The sequence below is a fragment of the Mirounga angustirostris genome, unplaced genomic scaffold, assembly GCF_029215605.1.
Source record: "Mirounga angustirostris isolate CCGP_5_RB_7025 unplaced genomic scaffold, mMirAng1.0.hap1 SCAF_6, whole genome shotgun sequence".
Classification (NCBI taxonomy): domain Eukaryota; kingdom Metazoa; phylum Chordata; class Mammalia; order Carnivora; family Phocidae; genus Mirounga; species Mirounga angustirostris.
Genome location: NW_026991714.1, coordinates 107,911,352 through 107,938,476, shown reverse-complemented (window position 1 = coordinate 107,938,476; position 27,125 = coordinate 107,911,352). Strand labels below are relative to the sequence as shown.

The 27,125-nt window shown below is 52.4% G+C and overlaps 1 protein-coding gene across 1 annotated transcript in view; it reads right to left on the bottom strand.

Moving 5' to 3' along the window:
• The window catches only part of ANXA11 (annexin A11), a 41,576-nt gene extending 14,474 nt beyond the window's left edge, over positions 1-27,102 (bottom strand). The window contains exons 1-3 of the mRNA XM_045878202.3: positions 26,895-27,102; positions 2,592-2,654; positions 534-646 (exon numbers count right to left, since the gene is read on the bottom strand). Of these exons, the coding sequence (XP_045734158.1) occupies positions 534-646; positions 2,592-2,646 (168 nt within the window). The 5' untranslated portion in view covers positions 2,647-2,654; positions 26,895-27,102. The remainder of the gene's footprint in view (positions 1-533; positions 647-2,591; positions 2,655-26,894) is intronic.
• Positions 27,103-27,125: the final 23 nt, after the last annotated feature.

Below are 27,125 nucleotides of genomic sequence, written 5' to 3'. Positions count from 1 at the left end.
TGCATGGTTGACACTGAGCAAGCATTTGCTTCTAGATTATAAAATATATTCTTCTACAAACCAATTAACAAGTGAAAGTAGCATGTCTGCCTATGCTACCAGGCACCCGCAGCCAGGCCGGGGCTGAACAGTCACCCACACGTACACCGCACACGCACATGCACATGCACGCGCACATACGTTCACCTCCCTCCCGGCCCTACGCTGCGCTCACACAAAAGGCGCTCAATACATATTGTATGAAGGCACCGCCCCCATCCAATTCAGAGCTGAAAGGGACCTGAGAGAGACCGGGCAACCCAATGCATGCCCCTTCCCTCCATTTCACAGATGGGAAATCGAGATGCAGAGGACAGTGAGCGGAGAGAGCCCCAGCGAAAACCCTTCGCTCGAAGACACAGCTCAATACTCGGTGTCCACAGGTAGGCACACACACACGACACCTGTGAAGCCACTCAAGCCAGCAGCCTTTGTCCGTCTGGCCATGCAGGTGTGACCCCCAGGGGCAGCCCCAGCAGGAGGGCTGGACTCACCATTCCCGAGAGGTAGTCCTGGTTGAACTGCCCTGCGTAGTTGGCCATGTTATCCAGCCCGATGGGGGGCATGTTGGGCGGGGGGTAGCCAGCACCTCCCCAGGCACCGCCACCTGAAAGCAACACTAAGCCCTTTAGTGGCCTGCCGGCACTCCCCACAGGGAAAGGCAGAGCATCAACCTCTCAGGCGGTCAGGAGGGGAGGCCAAAGCAGGGCCTGGCGGACAGCACTCCAGACCCCACAGAAACACTCAGGCAAGAAAGCTGAACCCAATCCCGCTGCCGGAGGAAGAGAAAAGAGGGAACTTCCCCCTCCTTCCAGGCAGGAAGGTGGGGATCAGCAAACCCTCCCAAGAGTGTTTGGGATTAAGGAGGTAGGAGGGCCAAGGACCAAGGACAGAACTGCCCTCCTGGGTTCACCATCATGGAAAGGAAACACAGACATAAAAATAGATGATTCGGGGTCACTGTGCTCAGCCCATGACAGCCGTGAGCTCAGAGAGCACTGAGAACCCACAGTGAGGGGAAAGCATGGCAGGGAAGGGTGGGTGTCCTGCCGACTGGGTTATTTGCAGTGACAAGTCTGTGAAGGGAGGGAGAGCAAGGTGGAAGGAGACAGGGCTGGGTCTTGCAACACAGACACCCATCCCTACAAGAGGGGGCAGTTGGGAAGAGCGGTAAAAAGCCCCAGCTCTGAACCCAGAGGGACCAGGTGTGTGCCCTGGGGTGGGGCCCTCAGCCCCTCTAGTTCAACTTCCTCAGCCGACACGTGGGGATGATGATTAGCTTGCCTCAAACTTCCTGGATGAGGACGAAGACCTAAAGCCTGTGCAAGGGCTCCCAGGCCGCGGCCAGCACTGGGACAAGGGGCTCCCAGGCCACAGCCAGCATCATCATGTGGGCCGCTGGCCTGTTAGGTGCCTTTCTGACCAGGGCAGTGAGCAGGCCCTGAGGGCCTCGAGTTTAGCTTTTCCAATCCAGGGCTCCGGGCCACTGAGGACAGCGTGCTCAGAGGAGCTCAGAAAGGGTAAGTGACTTGCAGATCAGGAATCCCCAGCCTGCTCCCTCTCTGCTGCTCCGTGTGGTGGAGGTGGTGGTGGTAGGACACAATGGCAGCATCCCTACCGGGCAGAAGACTAACCATGAGGCCGGCACTGGCACACCTGGGCTGGGCCTCGTTCGGTGGGAAACGGCCCCGCTCAACCCGATACGCCACGTGACGGTGGCTGAGCCACCTCCCTGCTCCCAATCTGTTCTCCGCCTGTTGAATGGCAGGGTGGGCACAGATGGCCTGCAGGGTCATGGGTGCTCAGACTCAAGGACCTCTGCTCTGGGGAAGTGAACGTGCCTGCTGGCCCTATGGGGCAAGGGGCAGCACGGCTTAGGCAACCTCGGGGTGACCAGCCTGGAATGATCCCCCCGTCTGCTCCCCTACCATGGAGACCCAGTCTCATTTCAGGAACCTGGGAAGGGCCAGGGCCAGTGGAGCTGATGTGTTTGTGAAGGGATGTGGTGTAGGTGGGGCTGGGTTCTGACGGCCTGGCCTCGGGTACAGGCCCAGTGCTGTCAGCCCACAGCTTCTGGAGCTGCAGCAGGGACATCTGACCCTTAGCGACTGCCCCCACTTCCTCTCCTGGCAGGGGGCCCTGCTGCTGAGCGGGGGGCAATTGTCACCGAACGGTGCTTTGGAGGACATGGAGCCAGGGGCTCTACTGGGCTATCTCACTAGTTTCAGGGACAACCCAGTGAAGGAGAGATACGGGGCACCACGTGCAAAGGAGAAAACAGAGTTCCAGAGAAAAGAAGGCATTTGCCTGCTGCTATCAGCTAATAAAGCAAGAAACTGGGTCCTGGCCTCGTCCTGGCTTTCCAGAAGGGCTTCAAATCCAGGCCTTTCTGGGCCCCTGGGTCCAGGGTTTTCTCCAGCCCCTCCCCATCCTGGCTGCGCCCTTAGGGTAGAGAGGAGATGACTGGAAAGCACTGTTACTCTCTCCCTGTCCGCACTTGGACATTGAGCTGAGAGAGCATTCCCTCCCCTGCCCGCCCCAGACATTCTTACCTGGTGCAGCTGGGGGGTAGCCGCCTGCGGGCGGGGGATAACCTGGGTAGCTCATGGTTCAATCTGAAAGGGAAGAGGAAAGCAAGCGTCCTCAGGCTCTGCCAGGAGCACCCACCGGCCTTGCTGAGCCCAGCAACTGCCACAGGCCAGGCGCCTGCAGGAGGAAGGCTGCATCAGGCCTGACTTGGGCCAACCCAATTTACCTTCCACCTGCTGGGCCCCCAGCTAGAAAGGGCGACCAGGGGCAAGCCCGCACCTGTGCCCACACACACCACGACAGGGCTCACCACGTGTGAGTGGCTACGTTTCCCCGCAAACCCCTTTCCCCCACGCTTCACTCCCACCTCTACTGACACGGGACGCTGAGCGTGTGGAGCTGTTCTCTAACCTCAGAGGCGAGCCGGCACTGCCTCGTTCTCAGGGGCTCGGGTCTATTTGTCTTTATTTTCCAGTGTCTTCATCACCATCCAGCCAGAGCCCCTGTCCCCTGTGCCCAGCCTACAGACCCCAAGCTATCCACGGTGGCCTCCAACATGGATCTGCCCCAAGCTACATTTTTCATTCTCCAACCTCTGGTTCATCAGGCATGGGAGCACGGCATGAAATCCTCACTGCTAGAGACAAGAGACCTCAGGAGGGCTCATGTGATCCAGGATCTGGAATGAGGGCAAGTGAGGCAGTTGGAGCTCAGAAAGGGTAAGTGACTTGCAGATCAGGAGTAGGGAAGGAGAAAGGCCTGGAACCCAGGGCTCTTGCCTGTTGGCCCTGGGTGGAACAGCTGCTCTCACAAAGTCCCTCTGTATACAGACCCCTCTGCCATGCCCCACCCACTTAAACTGCCCAGGAGGGACCCAGATTTGCTGCGACCCGAGCCACTCAGACTGTCGTGCAACCTACTTCCTCCTGCTCGCCAGTGGCTGCTGCAGTTGCAGAGGTGTCCAGGGACAGGTAAGGGTGTCAGGGGACCTGCAGGCCCCCTCCACCATCACACCTGCTGACCCCAGGTGACCTGCTCCCCCCTGCACATCGGGCCCCAACCTAGTTCTCAAACTGCAATATGTGCATCAGAACCTCCCCAAGGGCTTGTTAAACACATGTAGCTGAGCTCCACCGCAGAACCAGAATCTGCATTTCTAACTAATTCCCAGGTGATGCTGCTGGTGCAAGGATCCCACTTTGAGAACCACTGCACTAGATGCCATCATTCACCTACAGGATTCTAGGGGCCCTTCAGAGCTACATTGGAGATCTGCGCATGGTGTTTGCAAGGAGGCTGAAGGGCTTCCTTAGGTGCCACCGGTCCCTACGGGGCCCACAGGGATGATGGGCGTGGGGATGTGTTTTGGTCAGTGCGTCCAGAGGTGACTGTAGGCAGAGCTGCGAAAGGCCATATGGTGGCCTAGTGACCTTGGAGAGAGCTAGGACTGGCCACCTGCGGCGTGGGCCGAAGACCCTTTCCCTTGCGCACCGCGGTGAGGCTGCTAAGGGGCCCCGTGGTGGTGCCCTTGCTCTGACTCCTCTCCCTGTGGCTGGCTGAGCCATCAGCCCAAAGCCCTCCCGGGTCCTGCCCTCAGCCTGACCCTCCTGCCGGAATCCTCAGACCCTGCTGATGAGGAGAGCCTGGAAATCCGAATGATGGATGGGCCAGGAACCTTCTGCTGGAAGAAAGAGGAAGCGCCCTGCACGAGGCCAGCATGAGCGGCGGTCGTGTCCCTGACACCCTTCTCCTCTGGAGATCACTGTTAAGCAGAAGCTTTGGGCACCAAAGACCCCTCACTACCCTTCACCTCTCCTCCCAGAGGAATGAAGCCAAAAGGCCCCACCCATGGCCAGAGGGGGGGGAAAAAACAAGCCAAAAGCTGGGTACTACCCTGTTCCATCATCAAAACTAATCTCAGCCAGACCAGAGATTTAAATATAAGACATAAAATTAAAGTTCTGCACAATAAGAAATAAGGAAAACAACAGAAAGACAAGAGAAATAACAAATTTAAGGAAAATGTTTTGTAATTAAAAAAAAAAAAAAAAAAAACCCAACCCAGTGACCAGTAGAGAAACTCAAATGATATAAACAAGCAGTTATAGAAAAGGAACGGAAGGTTTTACCCACACTAAGATGCTAGAGTCGCCAATTACAAACCCAGAGATGTCAACATGTAAAATGACCCGCTCTGAACCAGAAACTCACCTTCTGGAAATTTATTTCCCGGGCACACTTATGCCTGTGTGAAGGGACAGGGACGTGGATTGTACTGGGGCATTCTGTGATAACAAACCTCTAACTATGCATCCGCAGCAGGCTGGTGAAGTGAATCTGAACAGATCCGTACAATGAGCACTCTGTAGCTATTTTTACAATTAGCCAGTTCTATATATGGGCATATGAAATGATCATCATTCTTGATCAAGGTATAAACTGTGTATTTACTAAGCTAACATTTTTTTAAAAGAAGCTGTAAACAGACGAACTTGGTGGGGTATGGGCGCGCGCGTGCGCACATGCACACACACACACACACACAGACACACACCATCCCTGGAACGATAAACAAGAAACTCAGTGACACTGGTTGTCTTTGGAAGGGAAAACTGGGGATAGACATGAAGCTTACTGTTTATATTTGCATTTTTTGGCCACATGTATGTACTGCCTGTTAAAAAAACAACTTTAAAAAAAGTCCATTCAGGTGGCGATTTCTTGAGCTCACTTGAGGCCAGGGCTGTTCTTCCAAGATTTGAATACCTCACACAGGCTCTATTCAGCTGCAGGCAGCCCGGCCTGGAACCTGGGGTTAGCACTACTGCATTTATTTATGCACCACGGGACTCAGACCCAGAGGGTCCACTCACGTTTCCCTGCCCCGGGCAGGACCACAGGGAAGCCTCAAGCTGCTCCCAGGGTGATGGCACGCATTCCCAGGAGGGCTTCGCAGACTGCCCAGCAGGAGTCGAAAGCTGTCCCTTGGCAGTGAGCCCCCTGGGTCTTCCCCTCCCCCCCAGAGACCAAATCCCCAGTCTGGCCCTCCCCGGAGAGCAGCCTCATCTCCCTACACCTCCTCTGTGCAGTACTATTCCCTTCTCTGTCTCGGAGCTCTCTTCAGAACCCAAGGCCTCAGCTGTGGTCCCCTAAGAGCACAGGGCAGGGCCGGACCACCACCTCCCTCCTCCCCGCCTCCCTGGGTTGGGACACGGAGTGTTTTGGACAAGCAGCCCTGGTGCAGATCCTGTCCAACTCCTCCCTCGCATTCCGCCTGCTGCTCAGCCCGCTGAGGTGTCCGGACATTTCAACGTCAAACATCTTAGTGCCCAGCTTTGTTTGGTAAGCGTTCGGTAAAGACATTTGCTTTCTTCCAAGTAACTGGTAGGAAAAGAGCCAAGGACAACAGTCCTGAACCGTCACGGCCAACCACGCCCCAGCCCGACAGCAGCAGGTGCAGCCACGCAGCCGGCACTCGGGCCCCTAACTCTACCCTGACGACGCCACACACGCTTCCCCATCAACTCCACGACGGTGTACAGAGGGCCCGTGTCAGATGAGGATTCGAACACACAGCCCATGCCTAGAGGCCCCCGGTTTACCTGCCTAGTAACGCCCAGGAGGACAGCCATGGCAGCTGGATGACCTGGGGCGCCCTCGGGGTGCACCATCCCTGCCCCCAGTGCCTAACCAACTCAGAGACTGCAGGGATTTGGCTCTCCGACTCATAATGTCTACCTGCTTTCCCCTTTCTCAACATTAAGAAATCTGCTCATCGTCCAGTCTTCGGGTACCTCCAGGCACCAGGAGGGCCTGCTGTACCGGGTGAAGTCGTTCCTGGCACCATCCCCACTCGGAGGTGAGCTCAAGTAGGCTTCTAGGGGCTCCGCACCTTGCTCTCCCCTCCCAGCTGCCTGCCCGGCACTGGCTCTCCACCACGGAGGAGAACACAGTGAGTTACAATCCAGCAGATCTGCTCTCTCTTTGGTGTCCACAGGTATCATGACACCTTCTGCACTGACCAAGGCTCTCCTCCTGTCCGTCAGCAGTTCTGGCAGGCCGGGGTATTTCGCCCATTCTGCAGACACTCTGGTCCGGACACTGACACGGGGACTCACCGGAGAGAGCGTATTCCACATGGCAGGCAGCTGGCCTCTTTAGGGATTGTTCCAATTCTTAGAAACCAGCCTCTGGGGCACTTCCAGCCTCCAGTCCTGCCATTCCGGGGACTGTGTGGCACAAACACCACCCTTGCTTCCCCACTAGGGCCAACCCCCTGCCACTAGGCACTCGATTTCATCCAGCTGTGGCCCTCTGGCTTCTCAAACTTCAGTCTGCAAAACAATCACCTATGGGTCTTGTTAAACCTCAGACTGCTGGTTACCTTCCCCACAGTCTCGGAATCGGTAGGGTTGGGACAGGCCCCCAAATTTGCATTTCCCACACACTTCCCGGTGGCACTGATGCTACTTGACTATGGACCACACTTTGGGTGGCACTGCTTCATCACGCGTCAGAATCACCTGGACAGCTTGCTGAAAATGCCTATGCCTTGGCCCCAGTCATTCTGGGCCCTTCAACCTGGGCTGGGCCAAGGACTCTGAAATTTAAACAAGCACCCCTTCCCCACCCCCAGCGATTCTGATGTAACTGATTCTGTGCTCCACACTCCAGGAAACACTCCTTTCTTGTAGGTACTGGGACACTTTCTTGCTTATATTATCCAGCCTTTATTCCCAGTAGTCAGCTCTGAGGACAAGCACCAAGACCTGGGCATCCCAGGATCCCATCAGAACCAAGCTCTCCAGAGAGTACCAAGAGTACCAGGTGAATGTTGAAAGTATATGGCAGCTATACAGGAGACTTCTCAAGGACTGGGAAAAGGGCCTGTTTCTTCAAGCTGTGTATACATCTGCAAGTATAACTGTTAAATTTCAAGGGCTCCACGAGCGGGCAGTAGCCAGAGTCCTCAAACACAGGAATCTAGAAATGCTGTGTTGGCAGAAGAGGCAGAATCATCCAGAACAAGAAGAACCTTACTCCTCCCACTCACTCATCCCCCTGCCATAACGGAGAGCCCTGTTGTTTCCCCACCTCAACCAGGGGAGATGGAGACGGGGGCCTCCAGGAAGGCTGGGCTCTGCACACCTCCTGGAGTCCAGCCTGACTTCCAGCACATGAAAGGGAAAGGATGGGTGGGTGGTGGCAGTGCTATGCCTGGCACAAGGATACAGAAGTATCCTCCCCAGAAGGCTGGTGCGGGACCCAGAACGTGCAGCAGGCTGAAGCTGAGCAGAGGCTGAGGCCTGGAAGCATCACCCCTGAGACCTCCCGCCCCTCCATGCCCAGCAGCAAACCAAGCAGGCCCAGGACTAGAGTGGGGGCTATTGTGGGATGACCCCTCCACTAGCCTTCCCCAGCCTCGGGGCTGTGGAGTATTCATTTGTGTATTCATCCTTTAATATTAAGACCTCAATCTGTTTTGATGCAAGAATTTAAATATAGAGTTTAAGTCATGCAGCTCAGATGATTCTCTAGTGATACATTTTAAAAATAAAAAGAAGACAAGCCACCAACTGGGAGAAAAAGTTTACAAAAGACACATCTGATCAAGAATTGTTATTCAAAATATAGAAAAGAACTCTTAAAAACTCAACAGTAAGAAAAAAATCTGATTTAAAAAATGGGCAAAAGACCTGCACACTTCACTGAAGAAGACACACAGATGGCTTCTGAGCACATGAAAGATGCTCCACATCAGACATCATTAGGGAGTTGCAAATAAAACAACGAGCTACCACGGCACACTTATCAGAATGCCCAAAGTCCCAACCAGTGATAATACCAAATGCTGGTGAGGATGCAGTGCAACCAAAACTCTCAGTCACTGCTGGTGGGAATGCAAAATGGTACAGACCCTCTGGAAGACAGTCTGGCGGTTTCTTACAAAATTAAACACATTCTGGGGCACCTGGGTGGCTCAGTCGTTAAGCGTCTGCCTTCAGCTCAGGTCACGATCTCAGGGTCCTGGGATCGAGCCCCGAATCAGGCTCCCTGCTCGGCGGGAAGCCTGCTTCTCCCTCTCCCACTCCCCCTGCTTGTGTTCCCTCTCTCGCGGTCTCTCTCTCTGTCAAATAAATAAATAAAATCTTTAAAAAAAAAAAAATCTAAACACATTCTTACCATATGATCCAGCAGTCCTTGGTATTAACCCCAGTGAGCTGAAAACTTGTCCACGCAAAAACCTACACACAGATGTTTATAGCACCTTTATTCATAAAGGTCAAAATTTGAAAGCAACCAAGAAGTCCTTAAGTAGGTGAACGGATAAATGCCCAGATGAGGAAATATTATTCAGTGTTAGAAAGAAGTACACTAACAATCCATGAAAAGACATGCAGGGATATGACATGCAAATGAGAAAAGGCTACATACTGCATGATTCCAACTCTCAACAGTCTGGAAAAGGTAAAACTAGTCATTGGTAAAACGATCAGTGGTTTCCAGGAATTACAGAGGGAGGGAGGGATGAATAGGCAAAGCACAGAGGATTTTTTTAGGCCAGTGAAACTATTCTGTATGGTATTAAAATGGTGGGTACAGTAGTCAAAACCATGGAACATACAACACCAGAAGTGAACCCTAAGGTCAACTATGAACTCCGGATGTGTCCCTGTAGATTCTTCAATTGCCACAAATGTACCCCTCTGGTAGGGGTGTTGATGAGGGATATTGATGGTGTTCAGAGTAATGTACTTTCCACTCCATTTTGCTGTGACCCTGAAACTGCTCTAAAAAAATAAATTACATTTAAAACTAAAAATTAAAAAAAAATAGAATAAAAGAATAAAATAAAAAGATTAGAACACACTGCAGGGAAATTCAAATACAATCAGAAAGGCACAAAGTGAAAACCAAAGGTCTAACCCTCTACCCAAAGGTCGCCACTGAGCAGTTTCTAATGTGTAATTCAAGACCCCCCCCAAACACACACATAAATGCATGTGCATGTGTGTGTATCTATGGTTTATGTTTGTTCACATGTGTATACAACTGTTTTAAAGCAAGAGATTTATTTGCTTATCTGCAAACTCTCTTCACGCCAGTACCATGCTAGGTTTGGGCAGACTCAGGGGTAATTAATGGTACACATTCCTACCTGGCATTGCTCCTGGCACTGTTCTGGGAGATGAGGAGTTAGCCCACCCTCAGCCAGTCTGAGCAGCTCCTGGCCTCCATACACCGCCCTGGGAGTGGTGGGCATTCCTCCCTGGGTCACTGGGCTGGATAAAAGGAGGCAATGACCCAGACAGGTTGCGAATGAGGCCCAAAGCAAGACAGAAACGTCTACTTAAAGTAATCCACTTCCTTGGGGCACCTGGATGGCTGAGTTGGTTAAACCTCCAACTCTTGATTTCAACTCAGGTCATGATCTCAGGGTCGTGAGATGGAGCCCCACGTCTGGCTCCACGCTGGGCACGGAGCCTGCTTAAGATTCTCTCTCCATCTGCCCCTCTCTCTCTCGAAAAAAAAAAAGGTAATCCACTTCTAAGAATCTCCTATAGAAAAGGATCCCAACCAATGACCTGGAGCCGGGTCCCTGTCTCCCCAGACCTTGCTATCCCATGGGTGTGAAGGGGGGGGTGGGAGTGGGAGGGGGCTTTCCCTGTGTCCTTCCTTTTGTATTTTAGGACTCCTAAAGGGAATACCTCTTTAGGTTTTTACCCCAATCCCAGGTTTACAGACTCCCAAAATGTTCCCATTGGAAAGGACCTTGAAGGTTGTCTAATTTTCAACCCCCTTAGTTTTGCAGCTAAAATACACCAGGGACACTGTTTACTCAAGCCCCACACACACTAGGGAGAACGTCATGGTAGAACTCTGCTTGCTGCCTGCTTTCTCCTAACAGAGCCACGCTGCAAAACCACCTGAGCTAGGCTGCTTATCTGGTGGTCCCAGCCGGTCCCACCACAGGTGACCTACCATAAGACCCCTCCTCCCAGGGCAGAAGGAAGTGCAGTAAATACGCTTCGAACCAGGGTTTGCCAAGGCCATTCCTCATGGCCAGGAGGTTCCAGAGATCCTCAGGTGCCTAGGCTCACACCTCTTCCCTGTCCCCATACCTACAGGGTAGGAGGGAAGCCAGGCATAGCCAGAGTTCTGCCACATACAGTCACTCGGAGCTGGCTCAGCAATAACCTGGACCCCCATCCCCAGCTCAACCTTGGCAAGCAGAAACAAGCAGCTTGATGTACAGCTCAGTGCTTCCTGAACTGTGTTCTCGGACATCAGCTTAACATCTTGCAAGTTGAGAATTTAGAGGGATGCAATTTAAAAGGATAGAGAGATTAGTTGTCCAAAAACTTTGGAAAATGCTGCCTACTACATCCCCTCCCCAAAATGCCAATTCGTAATAGCATGGTAAAGGCTCTGAGAAGTCCTGTAACAAAGGAGCCTGCTTAACTTTATCCCCAAATTTCTCCAGCTTATTAGGCAATCATAACAATAGTTAACATTTACTGAATATGAAAACTTTACTAGGTGCTAGGCACTTTGTTAAGTGCTTTACATGGAATTCAACCTTACAACAACTCTATAAAACAAACACTAAGATTATGATCCCCTATTAGAGATAGGGAAACTGAGGCATGGAGAGATTATGGAACTCACCCAAGGTTACAGGTAGAAAATGAGCCAAGATTCACACCCAGGCAGCCAGGCTCCAAAGCCCAGGACTTTCACCCCTATGCTATACTCTACTTCCTCATGGAGCTCACTGGCCCCAGAAACTAGTATCTCAGAAACTGAAAAACACCGGTGATGGAATAGCCTGGGATTAGGAATCAGGACATCAGGCCTCACTGTGACCCCAGGTACTTCATCAAAGGCAGGATAGGGTGGTGGGAAGAACATGAACTCTGAAGCCAGACCTTAACCTTTCATGATACCCGTTTCTCCAGTATAGAATAGCAAACAGGACTAGAGGGCCATTTGCTAATACTCGGAATGAGAAACATGGGGGCAGTGCAGGGAGAGGATGTGGAGTCGGGGAGTAACACCAGAGGTGGGGGCAGAGGGTGTGACGAGGGGAACCCAGCCCCCCACCAGTTCGTTCTCCCACACCACACCCAGCCCTGGAGCAATAGGTCTTGGGAGCAGCTGTGGTGGATGCTCCCATCTCCCCAAGAGGGAGTCCAAGGGGGAGTCCACCTACAGGGAACTGGCAAAGTTTTCTTTCTTTCCCTTCTGCATGCCTGGGTGCCCGGGGGCCCGGTCCAAGCCCCAGGAATGGTAGGGGCCAGGGAAGCCGAGGCAAGAAGCGGATGGGGCAGCAGGAGGCAAGGTGCGCGGGGAGAAGCACCTCTGAAAAGGCCTCTTGGAGAAGAAACTGCCCGCGAGGAGGGATCCGGAGAAGCAGCCCCCTCGTCCCTGCACAAAGCTCCAGCCTGCAGGCACCCAGGCACCTGCTGTCCGCACTTCTTTGGGGAGGAGCGAGGCAGGAGTGACCACTTTCACACACCAGTCTGTGCTCGTGGGTCTCCCTCCCACCCCTCCACAGCACAGCTCTCCCACAAACCTGGCTCCTTCCTGTTCACAGGACGGTTCCCCCCACACCACACCAAACCGGCTTCCGGAAGGGCCGGAACTTAGTCAAAGGCCAATCCCAATTTGGGATTTCTGAGCAATGGAAAATGAAGGTGAACCCATACATGGTGTCAACATCGGCTCACACCCAAGCCCAAAACGTGACGAGGCCTCAGGCCTCGGTCCTTGCAGATGCCAAGGTTCTTGTGACAGACACAGTGGCAGTGACAAGTCCAAGTTGTGGTCAGGCCCTAAGGAACACCCCCCACCCCAAAAAGGGAAATTGTGGGTTGTTTCCAAGTGCAGTGCAGGCCGAGGAGAGAGGTCTGTGTCTGTGTTTCACCACTTCCGCCTGGGGGAGACTGCTCCCAGTGACACCTTGGCAGAAGGGGCTTCTCCCAGGACCACCTGAGAAGCGAAGCAGGAGAGGCCGGCAGATGTTAACCAGTGCGGGGGGTGCCTGAGCCCTGTTGGCCGCCCCCTTAGCTCTCAAGTCCCTCCCTTTCCCACCAAGTCCAGCCCAAGCGCCCTTTCTCCAGGATCACCTGGGCGCCCGTGGGTGCAGCACCTCCATGCCCTGCAGCGGTCACTGTCTGTACAACACAACTTTCAGTGGCTTGGCCCGGAGGGAACTGGGGGAGCTCCTTCCCTGGACCCCTCCCTCCTCTGGGTGGGGAAAGGGGCAGCCGAGTGGCTCATCTCTGGTCATGCAGTCTAAGTAACACCAACGTCCAACCCCAGATACTCTGTGGGGCCTTCTACCGTCAATGACTCTCCCACACTCTAAACCTGTTCCCCATCATCACAACAACCCACGCTCCCCCATCAAGAGCCACAAATATCACAGGACAGTCACAGGAAACTTCTCGACTCTGCTGTATGCATTTTACCCACAGCCCACACAGCTCTGATAGCATCTTCTAACACTGCTGCGGAGGAACTAGGGTGACACACAGGGTTTCAAGTCCAAGGACGATGATTCCAAGTCCAGCTCTACCACTTGCTGGCTCTGTGGTCTTGGACATGTTGCCTGACCTCTTTGAGCCTTCTTTGCTACCTGTAAAATTGGGGAAGACACATCTATCTATCTTACTAAGTGGCTGTAGGATTGGATACACTGATACACACGTATAAAGCTACCCACCATGGAGTGTATCAGCATACAGTAGTAGGTGCTCCGTTAGTTTTAACTTGTTCCCTCAGAAGCATTAGCTTGGAACCTATGGTCTGGGTCCTGGCTCTACCACTTGCTGTGTGACCTTCCCGGGGTAACTTTACCTCTCTGAACTTCCATGCTGTCTGCAAAGATATGACCAGCCCCCCTCCCTTGGAGTTATATGAGGACTAAATGAAGTAAAAAAAGAAAAGATCTTTGTAAAGTATGGGACAGCTCTCTTACCTCTGTGACCAACTCACACAGCGCTGGTGTCTCCCAAGTGGCCAAAGAGGACAGGCTCTGATGTTTGGAAAGGGTCATTAAAGATCCTGGACATACACCCAAATCGTTCAGTGTCTGGTATCAGGTGTCCAGCCCACATAGTAGGAGTATGCCTCACCAACTGTACAATTATGGGGTGTCTCAGGACAATGCTGAGGAGAAGGGGTGAAGCAGAGGGCTTTTCAAGGCCCGAGATCAGGGCACCATCAGGTTCCTTGATGAGGTCCTTCAAAAATATCCCAGGTGTGCCTAGGGGGCGGAGTCAGTTGAGCATCTGACTCTTAGTTTTGGCTCAGGTCGTGATCTCGGGATCATGGGGTCAAGCCTAGTGTTGGTCTCCATGCTCAGCACGGAGCCTCCCTGGGGTTCTCTCTCCCTCTCCCTCTCAAATAAATTTTAAAAAACTTAAAAAAAAAATATCCCAGACAGTCTACACCCTGATCCCCCAGAGTCTATGAACATGTGACTGACATGCCAAAGGGACTTCACAGGTGTGGTGAAGACTGCCAATCTTGAGATGGGGAGGGTCTCCTAGACCATCCAGGTGGGCCCAACCTAATTACATGAGTCCTTTCCCGAGCAGAGACCCCTTCCCGGTTGATTAAGGATGAAAAGAAAAAATGAGGAGGAGAGATCCAAAGCATGAGAGGGATTCCAACCATGGAGGAAGCGGCCACGAGCCAAGGAATGCAGATGGCCTCTAGAAGCTGCGAAAGACGAGGGTGCATTCTCCTCCAGAGCCTCCAGAAAAGATACCACCCCACCCACAAACACCAGGAGATGCGTGAGACCAGAGTGTCAGAGAGAAATGTGGCGTGGTAAGCAGCTCAACCGCTGTGGCAAAGAGAACGGCGGGTGCACTTACCTGAAAGCAGGGCCCCGAACCTATGGAGACCACAGCTTGCAGCTGCAGTATTTATAAGTGCCCAAAGGTGGAAAGCACCCAAATGTCCATCCAAAGGGATGGATAAACAAAACGCAGTGGAGAACACAGAAGAGAATACTATTCGGCCTTAAAAAGGAAGGAGATTGAAACAGGTGCTATGACAGGACATGGCGCAGAGAAATCAGCCCATCACGGACAGACAAACACTGTGTGATTCCACTCCTGGGAGGTGCTTGGAGCAGCGTAATGCAGGTGGAGACGACTGTGGTGGCGGGGGGTGGGGAGGAGGGGGGTCTGGGGAGCTTCTGTTTCATGGACAGAGCTTGAGTTGGGGAAGATGGAAAAGTTCTACAGATGGGTGCTGCTGATGGCTGCACAACAGTGTGAATGTCCTTGGTGCCTTGGAACTACACGCTTTTTTAAAAAATGCTGAAAATGGTAGGTTTTATGTTATGTATATTTTACCACCAAAATAAGTTGTGTGATTCTAAGCCACTAAGTCTGTGGTAATCTGTTATGGCAACAACAGAAAACTAACATGGACAGTGATCTCCTTCCTTCCAGATCCTTCTATGGTGTTCTCTCTGAAAAGGCCTCTGCTCTCCTTGTATAAAAGATCCGTGTGCAAGTCTATGTAACCCAGGAGGCTTCCTTTGACAAGGGAAGCAATAAACCACCAAGACCACAAAATCAACTATTTCAACTGAGAAAGGAAGGACCAGGTGCTTGCCTCTCCTGCAGGTCTGGGAATAAAAGCTCAATAAAGCTTTGCTCCCTTGTATTATCCGTCAACACGAACCACCATGGTGAAGCTCGGGGCTGTGAGAGGTTGTGCGTGGCCAGGCCAGACACACCCAGCCAGCAATGCAAATGCTCTGGGGAGGGCAAAGGTTGGCAGTGTAGTCTACATGGGCGGGGCAATCACACCCCAACCCGCCAGGACCACGCAGCTGGAGCACGGGAGCTCACTCAGCCCTAGCAATGACTCAGTTCATTCCTACCCATGCCACCTCGGCTCTCATTTCACAAAGGGGGAAACTGACAACCAGAGAGGAGGAAGTGACATGCCCAGGTGACACAGCAAGATCCTAAGAGGGCTGGCCCAGGACCCCCCACTTCCTGTGCCCAAAATAAGAGCTCACTGTCCAAAAGACAGGATGCCAACCAGTCACTGCATCTACAGGGGTTGGTCCTGGTTTTGCGGAGCCTGGAGCTCATACGATTTTTGGGGGTCTTCTTTAAGAAAATGAATACACAACATTGCTAGGACTCTGCGAATTCACTGCTAGGACCCCTCCCTGACAAGTGAGGTGGGGGGAGGGGGCCTCCTGAAGCTGAAGCTTACATTCCATTATCTTCACAGTAATTCCACTTCAGCGCTCAGACAGGCACCCAGGGCTGGGCTAGGCTACCTGGGGAAAGAGGAGGATAGGATAAAACAAAAGTCCTGGCCTGCAGCAGGCTTTCCCTCTGCCTGGGGACATAAATACAATAGAGCAGTTGCAGGAAGTTACCCCTAAGGGGTTTAAGAGCCATTCCTTGGAAGAATGGAGATTATGGCAGAGATCAGGAAATGCATTCTTTGGGAGAGGAAGGTGGGAGAAGAGTCTAGAGAACTGGCTTCTCTCTGATGGGTTTTGACCAACCTAAGGCTCTTCTGGGCATCTTTCTCCCTCACTTATTAAATGGGTGAGCCTGCAAGGAGTCCATGGTTGTGGACTTGTGCTGCCCAAAACCTGGGGCTCCATGAGGGTTTTGAAGTTCATATTTATTTCCTGGGGGGGGAGGGGAGGGGGCTATAAAAGAGCTGGGCCTGACTTAAATTTTTTTTTTTAATGGAAAATAGGAGATCTGGCAACACAGGTCCTACATTTCCTTGTGGCAGCACACAGCTAGGGAGGCAGCGACCACCCCTTCAGCTAGGTGTGCCTACTTCAGCTGCCCACCGTCCCAAGCTGGGCTCTCCCTGCAGGCACCTGCACGTGTAGTCAAAGGGACAGATGACATCACCCAGGGCCCTGCCAGTTAAGAGGCAACGAGCCATCCGAAAGCCCACAGCCTGTCACAGATCCTCGCTCACAGTGAATTGGGGGAAGAGGGGTGATGGGGAGGACTAGGATGCAAGGCAGCAGGGAGTGCCTGTTCAAATGGCTTGGGAGAAGCTCAGTCCCTTCAAACCTAGAAGACACGAGAGAGTATCTATTCCAGTACCAACTGGTTGAGGTCCCCCAGCCTCACCTAGAATCCCCAGGAAACCTTTCCTTCAAATAACACTTACCAGCAGCTTCTCTTCTAAGGGTGACAAAGTCTCTGGCCAACCTTTTGCTGCTGGAAGTGGAAAGAGATCCCGAGCCTACAGATCACAGTAGAGAAGATTCTCTTTCAGATCTCAGGCATGGGCTTACCCCTGTGCAGGAGGGGATCCTAAGCTCTGCCAAAGGGCCCTGGGCCAAGAGTTACACTGTGCCATGGCAAGAAAATGGCAGGTTCCTGGAGGTGTATGTGTGATGGAAAGAATCACAGGAACTACATGCTTGTGGCTCAGTCAGCGTGTTATCCTGGCACTTTCTATCTTCAGGACTTCTGCTCAGTCAGTTCCCTCTACCCGGTCTGTCTTCCTTGGCTCCTTTATGCCTTCCTTAAGCCTGTGTCAATTTTGGCCTTCCTTTAGCCAAGATAGAGCCCCACCTCCTTCAGGAAGCCCACCGTGATCTCTCCACCCCTAATGATTGCTCTTCCTGGAACTTATCAGCACTTGGCCTAAAATGTTTTCTATATCCTCTAGTATACGAACAATACTCCCCTTTTCCCAATACCTATGATCGAGACATGTATTACCTCATTATATATCACCTCATTCATCTTCACAATGTTCCTACAAGATAGATATGACCACCTCAAGGGAACCAGGGCTCAGAGATGATACTGACAAGCCAGGGTCACACACCCAACTGGTGTCAGAGCCAGAATTACGATTTCTTAGGCCTCTCAGTGCAAGACGCAGAGCCCAGGCTGTAGGACAGGCCTCTCCCCTTCCTGCCACTGGCTCGCACAGGGCTGGCCACGGCGACAGGACACCAGTGGACCCTGATTCATCTCTTCCACATCCTGGGTGGCACCTGTTCTGATGGCCTCTTTGGTCAGAGCTTCTGGGGCATAGGCTCCAGGAATTCCAGGGGCAGAGAGGACGACACAGCAAGGACAGTCTCTTCTCTCCCTCCCACACCAAGCAAGGCAGGACTGCAAGTGTTTTGAGGGTGTATGAACATCCCTAACTCTGCTAGGAAGGGCGTAAGTGGCCTCATCCGCTGGAGGGACGGCAGAGCCCCAGGGCCCTGCCCTCATGGGGATCTGCCTCACCTCTCGGGTGCGGGCACAGTGCCATGAAGCCACAGAAACAAGCCAGAGAGCCCCAGGCAGCACTCCCCAACCCTGACCATATTTTCCCAGGCACTGAACAAAAAGCCTGCACAAGGTGCTGTTAATCATTGAACTCCCCACCCACAGGCCATGAAGTAAGACTCGCCGGAGCCTGCGTCAATCATTGGCCAGGCCGTGCCTCAGACTGCCCTCGGAGGGCTGGCACCTGGGGCTGAGCAGCCTGGAGATGCTCCGGACAAGGGAGGCTGGGCGAGGAGCAATGGGGTAGTGTTGAAGCCTTACCAGAGGGCTGAACTTGAGCGAGCGAGTTCTGAAAGACACGTCCTAGAAATAAAAGTCAGTTCCCGGTGCCCTGGCATTGGCTTACACAGGAATCCTACAATACTGGACCTGGACGTGGCCTTCCTGAAATCATTTGCTTCAACCGGCCCGTTTCACTACGGCGGGGAGCCGAGGCCCCGAGGGCAGAGCGGATCTGCCTGCCGTCTCAGGATTGGCTGGAGGCAGGACACAGACCGGAAGCATGTCTCCGGGCTTCCGGTCGGACGCAGGCACGGCCCACGCCGGCTCCCTCCACTCAGCTCCCTTCTGGGTGCCCTCCCCCCCCCCCCGGCTGGGGAAGTGTAAAGGCTACCCTGGGAAAGACAAAATGAAGAAGTGACCAGACTCTGGGGCGGGGTGGTGAGGGGGGGGCAGCCTAGAAGGAGCGAGGGTCCTCAGAGCCTCAGCAAAGCGGTGGCAGCAGCTACTGGTCGTTCCTGCGCCACCCCACGGGGTGGGCGGCGGCCGTGCCCCGCGCTGCCTGCTGGCTTTGACGCCGTCGCGACAGGCCATTCCCGCTTCCTGACCTAAGGAATAGCGGCTTGGCCGATGGCAAGGCTGAAGTTTCAAATTAAGCGCAGCACGAGTTTCAAATTAAGGACAGCAGTGGGTGGTGTCCCAGGAACTTCTGGTTGTCCCCTGCAACCATCTGCCCTCTCTTACTTCCGGCACAGAACACAAACCGTTGCCTGGCACACGGTAGCCTCAAATAAGGACTAGTTTCCAAGCCTTCCTGGTAACCAGGCAGGGCCCGGCCCTGCAAATCAGCTGCCCCGGCTCACATGGGTGAAGGGAAGCCCCTGGAGCAGTGCTATCCGGGATGGTCCCCACATGGATGCAACAGCGGGGGTGGCTGTCAAAAATGAAGATTCCCAGGCCTCACCCCAGACTTCCTAAATCAGAGCCGTTAAGGGTGGGCCCCAGAAATCTGTGTTTTAACAAACCTTGCCGATTATTCTTACATATGCTCACATTTGAAAACCTCAGCCCTAGAGAATGCTGGGGGCAGTTTTATACAAGGAGCCTGGTGCCAGGACGACCTCATGGAGCAGACACTGACCCTGGCCTCCAATTTCTGAAGAGCGAGGGGAGCTCCTCTCTTAATCCACGACCAAACCTGAATCGTAATGTAGGAGAGGTAGGGAAGAGGGATGATGAGAAACCTACCCAAGTCAGCAGAAATCAGGACAGAAAGAACACCTAAGTATAATAAATAATAAACAGAAAACAAGATGCAAGGAATAAAATCAAGAATATCTGGTATGTGAACAGTCTGAATTCTCTATCAAAGACAGAAACCACCAAACTTGGTTTGTTGTTATCACTGCCTTTTGCCATCCTCCAACCCCAGTCATGTGCTGAGCACAAAAGAAACATCGTCTTTTTTTTTTTTTTTTTTTAAGATTTATTTATTTGAGAGAGAGAACGCACAAGCAGGGGAAGGGGAGAGGAAGAGAGAGAATCTCAAGCAAGCTCCATGCTCACACTCAGTGTGGAGCCCGCCATGGAGCTCGATCCCACAACCCTGAGATCATGAACTGAGCTGAAACCAAGAGTTGGACGCTCAACAGACTGCCACCCAAGTGCCCCAACACTGAAAAAGAAAGATTAAAAATTAAGGGCTGGCAAAGACATATTAAGTAAACACAAAGGAAAATGAGAAGTGGAAATATTTATATTAAAAATATGTTGGGGACTTTTCAACAATCCTGCCTCAGCAGGCTGAGGTTTTTTTCTAGTCCATTTTCAGCCACTTGCCTTTACCTGAAAACACAGGACTTTGACACTACTCACTAGGATTTTCCCTCAAACCCATTGATGTGACTTAAAACACAAGCACAGAAAAGAGCCTAAGACTTGGGAGCCCAAGTCTTTATTTTTTATTTTTTTTAGAGGGGGTAGGCAGAGGGAGAGAAGCTCCAGTAGACTCCCCGCTGACCCTGGAGCCCGACACGGGGCTCGATCCCATGACCCTGAGATCATCACCCGAGCCGAAACCAAGAGTCGGATGTTCAACTGACTGAGCCACCCAGGCCAGGGCCCAAGTCTTCATAGCTCACATTTGGCCTTGGGACATTTTTGTGTACTGACTATTTTGTCACATCCCTTGCAGAATGGAGAAAGGCCCTGTGCTGTCGCAAACGAGGAAGGAACAGTGTAATTGCCAGTCAGAGCTGTCCCTGTCTGTAGATGCAAAGGAAGGAGCAAGAACCACAAAGGGAGAGAAGTAGTACCTGGACCTGTCCCCAGAGCTTGCAGGCAATTATTATTATACCCATCCCTCCTAAGAAGTTGACTATCGTGGGGACCATTGGGACCGGATTATTTCATGACAATTGGGGAGCTGAGAAGCAGGTGGGGGAGATCCGAGCACCACTTGCTCTCCATAAGCCTGAACTGAAACAGGCCCTGGTGTAAACCCTCTCTGGCTGATGCCTGCCTCTATGTTTCTGAGCCTTTCACTTACTGTCTTACAAAATACACTTATTTGTTCATTTTAGGTCTGTAAAGAAGAAAGGATTTTCCCAGACCCTTGGCAATATAGTCTCCTAAAACACAGATAACGTGGCACGTAGCCACCCCCCGCTGTTGCATCCAAGCAAAGATAAGCTTGATAAACCTGCATACACCAAACATGGATGTCAGATTACTACATCTAGAACAAATATAAGTATAGCCTGACTTAAATAGAGATTATAGTGAGAATTTTTGGAACATCTCTCAGAATTTGACAGACCAATAACGCAAGGAAAGGCAGGCAAGCTCAAGTTAACAGATATATCTACAGTCTGTGCCCCAAAGAGAATACATAGCCTTTCTTGTCCGTGAAACCTTCTGGTATGGATCATATAGTTGCCACAAAGAAAATCTTTTTTTTTTTTTTTTAATTTATTTGAGTGAGAGAGAATGAGAGATAGCACGAGAGGTAAGAGGGTCAGAGGGAGAAGCAGACTCCCTGCTAAGCAAGGAGCCCAATGTGGGACTCGATCCCAGGACTCCAGGATCATGACCTGAGCCGAAGGCAGTCGCTTAACCAACTGAGCCACCCAGGCGCCCGCCACAAAGAAAATCTTAATACAGCCCAGCGAGAAGAAATTTTGCTGATCACATTCACTAATCATAACCCAATAAAACCAGCAGTCCACATTAAAACGTGATCATACTCCCCACAAAACCACTTAGAAATTCAGGATGCTGTCTTCTAAAACATCCTTGGATCAAGACCAATCTACATGGCAGGGCAGCTGGCTGGCTCAGCTGGAAGAATGTGTGACTCTTGATCTCAGGGTCACGAGTTTGAGGCCTGTGTTGGGTGTAGAGACCACTTAAATAAACAAACAAACTTAAAAAAAAAAAAAAAATCCCTGATCTACATGGTGACCATAAAGGAACAGAATGGTGTGCCTTTCAAAGGCCCACCAGCTAGAGCTGTCTACACATGAAAAATGTTGAGCTTTACATGCTTTTTATTTTTATTTTTTTAAGATTTTATTTATTTATTTGACAGAGAGCTACACAGCGAGAGAGGGAACATAAGCAAGGGGAGTGGGAGAGGGAGAAGCAGGCTTCCCGCTGAGCAGGGAACCCAATGCGGGGCTCGATCCCAGGACCCTGGGATCATGACCTGAGCAGAAGGCAGATGCTTAACGACTGAGCCACCCAAGCGCCCTGCTTTACATGCTTTTTAAATCAAAGTAAAAGACTAAGAATATAAACGAACCAATTTAGATATTAAAAGTGGAGCAACAAAATAAGCCAAAAGTAAGAAGGAATGAATAATGATAAAGGTTGAAATTAATGACCAAGAAACAGAAAAAAAGTGGAAAGGATACAAAAAAATTATCTGGTTAGCAAATCCAGTTGGAATACCATTCATAGTATCTACTAAAGATGTATTACAAGGCCTGTGATCTGTCCCTGATTTGGAAAAATTAATATAAAAATGTCAACTCTTCCTTATAAATACATTCAATGACATCCCAATCAGGGTCCTATAGGTTGTTTATTCCAACACTACTTCAAATTATAAAAACAGTCAGTGGTCTCAACACCCATCAATAAGGGAAAGGTTGTATAAACTGTGGTCCCTCTGCACTATAGAACATTCTACAGTGGCTACTAACCCTGAGCACCGCTCACCCAGAGTTACTGCCCGTGATAAACTAATCAAAACCACAAGCTGCGGAGTAAGGTGTGCAGCATGAATCCATTCTGTGAAAGAAGCAAACCTTTACAAGGACCCCTGGGTGACTCAGTCGGTTAAGCGTCTGCCTTCGGCTCAGGTCATGATCCCAGGGTCCTGGGATCGAGCCCTGCATCGGGCTCCCTGCTCAGTGGGGAGTCTGCTTCTCCCTCTCCTGTTCCTCCTCCCCCTGCTTGTGCTTTCTCTCTCGCTCTCTCAAATAAATAAAATCTTTAAAAAAAGGAAGAAGAAGAAGCAAACCTTTACAGGTCCCTGTGTCCATACGACACAGAGGGATGGAGGGGGGACCCCTGGGCTGCAGGCCACCCACACTGCTAACTCCTCCGGGTGGAATGGGAAAAGGATGAGCTGAGAAACAGAAACAAACACCCCTTCAGTGCGGGCCTCCCCCAGCACCACCCAGTCCCTCTCCTTCAAAGCTTGTCTACACTCAGCATGGCCAGATCTGCACTCCTGCAACTCCTCCGCCCATTCACTACAATCTGGCTTCTACACCAACACCCCAGCAGAACAGCCATAGCTAACGTGCTGAGTGTCCCCCTTGTCACTTCCCACAGCAACAACAGCCACCACCGGCCACTCCCTCCTACTGAAGTGGACTCGCCCTGGCTCCTGCGACCTCACACTGTCCGGTTCTTCCTTCCCCTTCATGGACTGCTCTTTTTCTAGCTCCTTCCTGGGCTCACAGTTCCTTTACTCAGCTGTTCAAGGTGAGTTCTTCAATCTCATCATGTCCTTTATAGCAGATACAATGTCTTTATAGCAGATAAAAATGTCTCCCTAGCCCAGACACAGCTGCCTGCTCGGTTCCCCAATGGCACCTCAAATGCTCCATGTCCAAAACTGAATTCACGATCATGATCTTGCCCACCCTCCAGACCTGGTTCTCATCCAGTATCCCATGTCTCTGGGGAATCCAGGCAGACAACCTAGGGTGGGTGGGGTGGACTGGTGCTTTTGTGCACGTAGCATAGGGCCTGGCAAACAGTGGGTACTCATTAATGTTGGTTCAACAGAAACATGCCTTGTCACCCACTTCCTAAAAATAGCCGTGACCTTTTAGGTGAACATGACAAACTCACATCTGCTATCACCAGCACCCCCCCCCCCCCACATTAACACCCTTCCCCGCCCAGAGATGCCACTCCCAGGCTTAATCTGCTACATGCTCCCCCTGCCCAGCTAAGCCCCTCTGGGTTTCTCCTCTCCACCTTCATTCCAATTCATCTCAGCTCATGATCCTCCCAGCCAGCCTCCCCCCGAAGCTCCAGGTGACAAAGGCTAGGGACACCAGACTTCCCTTGCAATTTCAGGAGCAATTCTTCCCTTCTTTTCTGCTGAGGCAGTGGGACTTTCAGGAGCACAAGCCCCTGGAAGATCAGACACTAAGGGATCACAGAGCCAGGTGTCAGCCATCTGCACACTCCAGCCCATCTCAAGGGTTCTTGCAGTAATGCACCCAAGAGATTAACATTGTCATGATCACACCCTGACTGATCTTAAACCCCCTCTGCAAACATCTCACCAGATTCTGCAAACAACCATATGAGGTAGGCATTTTACCATCCAGAACACTAGGACCCTGTGTGGCTCCACAACTTGTCCCAGTGACCCAAAATGGATGAGAACTCTTGATTCCTGAGTCCTCGGTTGCCCTCACCCATTACTTTCTCCCATCAGCATGTTCGAGTTACTGTTAGGGCCCTATGTACTGTTAGGATCCTCCCAAATTCAAACCACCGGCTGACATCAGACCCTCATTTCATGCGGTGCTGGGGCCAGGGTCAGCAGGCCTACTGCGGTGCGTTTTCAGCCATTATTAGAAAGCTCCACTGAATTTCAACAACTCCTTGTGAAATTGCAAATTCCCAACAAAGAAACTTCAGTTTCTTCATTTCCCCTAAGAGCTTTCCTATCCAGGATCACTCAAATTCCTGATGCACCAGGGGACAATGGCATCAGTAGGTGTTGTAGGGAAAAGTCCAGAAAGACCTGAGTCTGCCTGCTTGGCTGGGACTGTGAAGGACACCAGCACACAGACTCTTCCCCGAGTGCCCCCCGCCATGGGATCAAGTGCCAGAAGCTGCCTCAGGCTTAAGGAGAGAGGAACGAAGGAGGTGAATCCAAGAGGAAGGAGGGAGAGAGCTCTAGAAAGGCCCTGGGTTCTCTGCACAGATCCCCAGCACTCGGTGCAGATTTCCTTTCTACATTCACTTCCTGCCTACACCGGCTTTTTGTCTCTCTGTACTGCAGTGAATTCCCAAGAACCCACACTAACCTATTCTGGCTGGATTCTTAACTCCTGTCACTCCAAACTACCCATCCTCCCCAGAATCACATGAGCAAGGCATCACTAATTGATCTTGGCCTTCTAGGTACAGCAATCCAGGGTGGGCCCTATCTGTTACCCTTGCCCTGGCTCCATAAGGGAATCAAAGGGGCCTCTCAGGCAGCCCCTACTGCCACCTCTCAATCTGGACTATTTCCATCTCAGGCTCTCTTTTGTTGCCTACTCAAACCCAGCCTTCAAGGTCTAAGATCAAGGAAAACCTTACTTTCTGGGCCTGCCTCTTATGCGCAGTGAAATTCTGCTGAGCACATATATTAGGCAAGGCCTGTCCTGGGTGCTGTGAGACCAGGAGAGGAGTAAGAAACAGCCCCTGCCGTCCAAAGACAATGGACAGGGCAGAGATAAGACACGTGGCCATACAAATACTAAGCAAGGCAAGTAGGGAGAAGTGATGCCAAAGGAGTGGAGGAGGAGGGCTGCGTGGGCTCAGAGTATGTCTTGTCCTTTCCTCCTAGGAGCAGGCCCCTGGATGGCTCCCAGGAGGGTGGGGAATCATGGGCAGAGATAGGGGAGGAGGGCATTCCAGGAGGGCAGAACAACATGAACTACAACAGAGGAACTAGCAGGAGAGCAGTTCAATTTGGACCTCCAGCTGCAGGAAAGAAACGACAGCTATTATTACTGTATTATTATTGTTGACACTTCTGTCCCAGGCCCTGCCGTAAGCTTTACCCCATGTGGATGACATCCACCTAAAGCACACAGGTATGGCCTAACAGTCACCATTTCAGCTCAGTGCCTGGGCTGTATGGTTGTAAAGTATTAACTCATTTAATCCTCACAATGCCCCATCACGTAGGTATTATTACCCCCACTTTAAAGATGAGGAAACCAAGGCACAGAGACTAGTAAGAGATAAGACTATGGAGGGATGCAGGATCCTGAGGTACTGAGCACCCAATGCCAGGGGCAACAGACTTCCCTGGCACCTCACCAGATCTGTCTTGTCAGGGACCACCTAGAAGCACAGGAGTGTGCCTTGAGGAAAGGAGCACTGTTAATCTTCCTGGAATCCCCAACAATGGATTGAAGCAAGGAAGGAATGAAGGAACATAATGAGAGCCATTTAGGAGTGAGCAAAAGAACACACCCTGCCTGTCCAGCTCCTGGACCCAGCCTTGCCCTCCCCTGCAAGCTTTTGTTCCTGTTGTGGGAGCAGGGAAGAGGCTCATCCCTGGTCAGGGCAGCCAGAAGTAAAGCGTGGGGGAGAGGGGATCGGGAGAGAGAGCAGAGTGGCTGGATACCTTGGATACCCAAAGCAAAGCAAGGTCACTGATGGGGGGGAGCGGAGAGAAATGTCCCTGGGGACCAACTGTAACTTGCTTGGGCTAGAACAGGCTAGCTTAACTTCTCTCCTCGGAAGGGGAACTTTGCAACTGTCCTTTAAACCAATAAACTGGGTTTCTGCCCTTTTAAGCCTTCATCAGGCTAGGTGGAGCCCAGGGAGAGAGAAGAGTTCAAGAATCCCTCCCTGAAACTGTAGCTCAAGGGGAAAGTCAGAGAGGGTAAACACACAGGTGAACACAGAGCCCGGGATGGTTCCGCATTCTCTCAAAGGGCCTTACAAATAATCTCCAACAGCAGCAGCTCCCAGGATTTGCGTCCTCCCGGTTCAGGAGGAAAGTTCATGAAGCCAGCCTCCTCTGCGAGCTCTCCTTAGCACAGGCCGGAAGGGCACCTACACTCTCGAGAACTCGGCTGGGTCAGAGGGGCCCGGGCCACCGGCCATCCCCATAGCAGCCAGTCGCCTTCTGGTCGCAGGTTCACCTGGTCGCAAGTTCACCCAGTCGTCCCACGCCCACCCAGGAGGGGCTGAACCCCCGACCCCAGCCGCGCAGCACAGTCACGAGGCCCTGGCCACAGGGGGCCGGCCTGTGCACCGCCCACCCCACAGGGAGGGCAGCCCCCCGCGGCCGATCGAGCCAGGGCAGCCGGGCCGACGCAGCCCGTCGGGACCCAGCCCGACAGCCCGACACCACCATCCCCACCCCCACCCCCCAACCGCCGTGCCGCCGTGCAACCTGGAAGCCGCAGGGCCGCGGCGGGAGCCGGCGCCGGGCGGTCCGGGGCTCACCGGCCGGGCCGCGGCGCTCTGCCGCCACCCGGTCCCTTGCCGCCGCCCCGCCCCGTGCCTCCGGCGGGCCGGGGAGCCCTCACTTACCGGGCCACTGGCCACTGACCACAGGGGTGGGGGCCGCGAGGGGCGAACGGGGCCGCGGGCAACGGCGGCTATCTCCGCGGGCGTCCCGGCCCCGGCGCCTCGGTCGGCCTGGAGCTCTGTCCCACTCCGGCTCTCGGGGCACTCGGCGTACTCCTCGAGCGTCGCAACCGTCAGGGCCGGGCCGGAGGAGGAGCCCGCCGGGCGGAAAACTCGGCGGTGGCCCAGCGCGCC